Source organism: Centroberyx affinis, unplaced genomic scaffold (assembly GCF_046629955.1).
Source record: "Centroberyx affinis isolate AG114_WGS23_722 - 3 ecotype Tasmania unplaced genomic scaffold, CSIRO-AGI_Caff_v1 ptg002763l_1, whole genome shotgun sequence".
Lineage (NCBI taxonomy): Eukaryota > Metazoa > Chordata > Actinopteri > Beryciformes > Berycidae > Centroberyx > Centroberyx affinis.
In genome coordinates, this window is record NW_027280924.1 from 16,473 (window position 1) to 20,193 (window position 3,721).

A 3,721-nucleotide genomic window follows, 5' to 3' on the forward strand; every position below is an offset into this window, starting at 1 on the left:
AGAAACTGACAGTCAGATAAAGACAAAAAGAAAAAGAAAGGCAGAGAGAAACAGACAGATAAAAGAGAGACAGATAGACATGGATATAGATAGATAAAGAGGGGGTGAGAGAGAAAGTGTGTGACAGAGACAGACAGAGAGACAGATGGACAGACAGAGAGACAGGCAGACAGACAGGTATTTGAGTTGTTTTCAGGCCATGCACATTTCTCATGGACATTTCCTGCAGAACTACATTCTTCCCGAGCCATTCCCACACAGCCGCTGTGGCATTTTCAAACCAACATGAGTTTTTTTTTTTAAATGAAGATCTCCAAAACTTAAACTGGAACTTTTTTTCATGAGCCGGAGCCCCAAGGAAGGACTATTAAATGAGACTAGATTTAAAAAACAAACAAACATGGGACTATGGACTCACATCAGACTGTGAAAAGGTTTAATAATCACCTATAAGCCTAGAAGTGTTCATGTATAAATATAGGCTCCTTCTTCATGCTATTCCCCCTTTTTAGTTCCCATTACATTCTTATGTTAGGTGTAACAGGCTGCACATGTTTTTGTAGAACAATGCTGCTACTGCTACTAATAATAAACTATTTGTAGAGCACGCTTCATTAAAGAGTTATTGGGTGCTTTTTAATGACAGTAAAACATTTTGTAAGCCAGTGAGATGAGCTAGAAAACTGACAGGCATAAGTAAAAAAAAAAACAAGGTTACAGGAGAATAAAACAGTCGAAAATGACAATAAAAGTGGTAAAATCCAAATATTTCAAAGTCTGCCTGTAAAAATGTGCATTAGGAAATTATTTTAAAAAATTACATTGCTGGGTAATTTTTAAATCATGAAGGTGAAAGCCTGAAAATCTTTAGTCATATGTTGTGTTGGTTATGTTGTAGCCTATATGAGCCTGTTTATCCTCCGTGATGATAGACATGGATTTAACTTCGAAGAGTGACTATAGCTTTCCTATTAGACTGAGTTATTGAAACAGTATTTGTCCATTTAGGCAAACCAATCGTTTATTAGGGCAATCAAAAGTTTTGGAATAAAACTGACATGATCTATGTTTTTTTGGGCGAGTTTATAATGAGGTATAATAAGGCATATCGGTATAAGCTAACTTATCTTCTTGTTTTGAAACTTGCACAGGCGCATCCTGCTTCTGAAATACAGACAAAAGTCTTGATCTTTTTTTTTTCCATCAAAGATACATTTGCATGATAAAAGCCCCGTCGAAACTCCTCTCTCCTCCTCCTGCTTTTGCTGGAGATGAAACGCACCCAGCCCCGCTGCACACGGCGCGCCACACCTGTCCTATCTGGGACAGAGGCGGACAGGTAAGACCCCGCCCCCCTTCAGGTTTCAGTCCGACTCGTTTTTTAAGACCAGCTGTCGGGGCTGTCAAACTTCAATCCAGCTGGAAAGCATCGGCTCTCGTGTTTATAGTAGCACACTGCGGAGGAAATACAAAGAAGCACAACAGCAGACATGCCGAGGCGAACAGCGCAGGAGTGGATCCGGACATCCATGCGCACCCCGGGCATCCTGATCTTCGGGATGGTCCTTTCTCCCTGCGGCTGGATCCTGGACCTGACCGCCACCGTGGCTCCCAACTGGAGGACCATCCACAACATCCCCAACGAGCCGGCCGACCTGATCATCCAGCAAGGCATTTTTGACATCTGCAGGGCCTTCGACACCAACCAGCAGATCGTGTGCAACCAGGACGACACCACCTACTTCAACAACCAGATCATCGAGGTCGCCCAGGGGCTGATGGTGGCCTCCCTCATCGTGACTCTGATCGGGCTGGCCGTGGCCATCCCGGGCGTCCGGTGCTGGAAGGACTCGCCCAGGTGGACCGTGGCCGGGCTGGGCGGGCTGCTGATCTTCCTCTCCGGCGTCATGACCATCATCCCCATCGCCTGGTACACACACATCCTGAACGACGTCACCACGGTGACCCCGACCTTGGACGTGCGCGTCGGCTTCTGCATCATCCTGGGCTACATCGGCGGGATTTTTGAGATCCTGGCCGGCTTCGTTATGTTCATCGGGATCTGCCGTTGCTGCGGCGGTAAGAACCGCGGAGAGAGGCCGCTCGAGGAGGTGACGGGCGCCCAGTTCAGGCACCAGAAGCCGCCGCCGAGACGCGTGGACGTGCCGAGCCTGAACCGGTCCAGGAGCAGCGCCAGCAGCGTGCCTTACTCCAAGGACTCCATGGAGGATGATGTGTCCTTCCCCCGGGCCAAGAGCCCCGCAGCCCGGTCAGTCAACACCTCCTACAGCGGCAGACCCTACGATGCGGACCTGTGAGGAGGAGGGGGGGGGGGGGATATCCAAGAAGACCTACTACACCTGGAGGAGAGAGGAAACCCACGGGACAGAAAGGAGACTTTGATTTACAGATTCCTGCAGGGACATTTGCTGAAATAATTGGGAAAGGGAAAGAAAGTATTGCCCATTTGGAAAAAAGAGCTATAGTAATTCTATAACCTAATGAATTTTAGATGGATGCAGTATAGCCTACCACAACAAAACTGTAAACTATAATACTATCCTGTAGAAATATAGGAGGTACAAAATACCATAAAGTGCTCTAAGGTCACTATAAACTCACAATGTAGTGATAAAGAATCATTTTAAGTTTATATAGGAATGTTATAGTACCTCTAATATTAAGCTAGAGGAGTATTATAATGATACCATAGGAGATAAAATGCCAAAAAGTACAATAAGATCTCTATATTCTCACTACAGAGTGCCAGAGAATCACTTTAAGCCCCTATAGGAATATGATAGTGTTTTTTCACTGGGGGCGGTAATACATGAAGTGAGGAATACAGCTGTAATGGATTATAATGTGTTAAATGTCTCTTTATGGAGCAAATCAGAGCAGCCTCACCATGGCTGCGGTTTGGGCTCGGCCTGATTAGGATTAATTATGACATCATTGTAATACCTTATAGATGTGTAATGCCGTGTAGATAGTGATGCCATTATATTGGTATGAAGGTAAAGAGCTGTAAAATGGGAAGGAGATTGTTGTGAAGGTGTGACTGTCTTATCTGAAGAAAAGGATGAAAACTCAAAATTTGCCTCAGCTGTCTTTTAGATTCTGCAAATGATGCTGATCTCCTTTTGTAAATATTCATCGTCTTGAAGGAAAACAAGTTTACCTTTTTAAACTTTTTTTATTTTTATTTTTTTGATGTAAATACTTTTTCTTATGCACTTTATATTCCTGGCCAACCTTGTGGGACAGCAGGCCGCCTGTAAAGAGGCGGACAGTATTGCCCTCCTTGCTCTATGATACAAGTGCTGTTTATTAAATGTGAATTATATTTATAAACACCTGACGACTGATTGCACTCATTTCTTTTAGTTTCACCTGTGCTGAGCCAAGTTGTAATAATCTACCTGGGACCTGGTGTCGAGCCTCGCACCAGTAAGAAAAAAACACTTTTTGACTTTAGCTAGTCAAAGGAAGGCAGTGGTGTGTGTGTGTGTGTGTGTGTGTGTGTGATGGAGGGAGGGGGTCATCATGGGCCTATACCTGATAGGAATGCAGGAATCAGGAAGTGAGACGTCACCTCAAGTCAGATATTTGGACCATATAAGGGATTTCTAATATATCAATAATACCTGAGAGAGACACATTTACTGTGATTACGATGGTAATGTAGCCAATTAAGAGGCTCCGCCTGGGTCATTAGTGG

General features: G+C 44.5%; 1 protein-coding gene across 1 annotated transcript; it reads left to right on the forward strand.

Annotated features, from left to right (window-relative positions):
• The first annotated feature begins 1,382 nt into the window (after positions 1-1,382).
• Positions 1,383-3,358, forward strand: LOC139657812 (claudin-23-like). The gene has a single exon (XM_071535740.1). The coding sequence runs from the start codon at positions 1,491-1,493 to the stop codon at positions 2,316-2,318; it is 828 nt and encodes a 275-aa protein (XP_071391841.1). The 5' UTR covers positions 1,383-1,490; the 3' UTR covers positions 2,319-3,358.
• Positions 3,359-3,721: the final 363 nt, after the last annotated feature.

Excerpts from the sequence above, each read along its gene's own strand:
- LOC139657812 (XM_071535740.1), top strand. The coding sequence starts at position 1,491 with ATGCCGAGGCGAACAGCGCAGGAGTGGATCCGGACATCCATGCGCACC.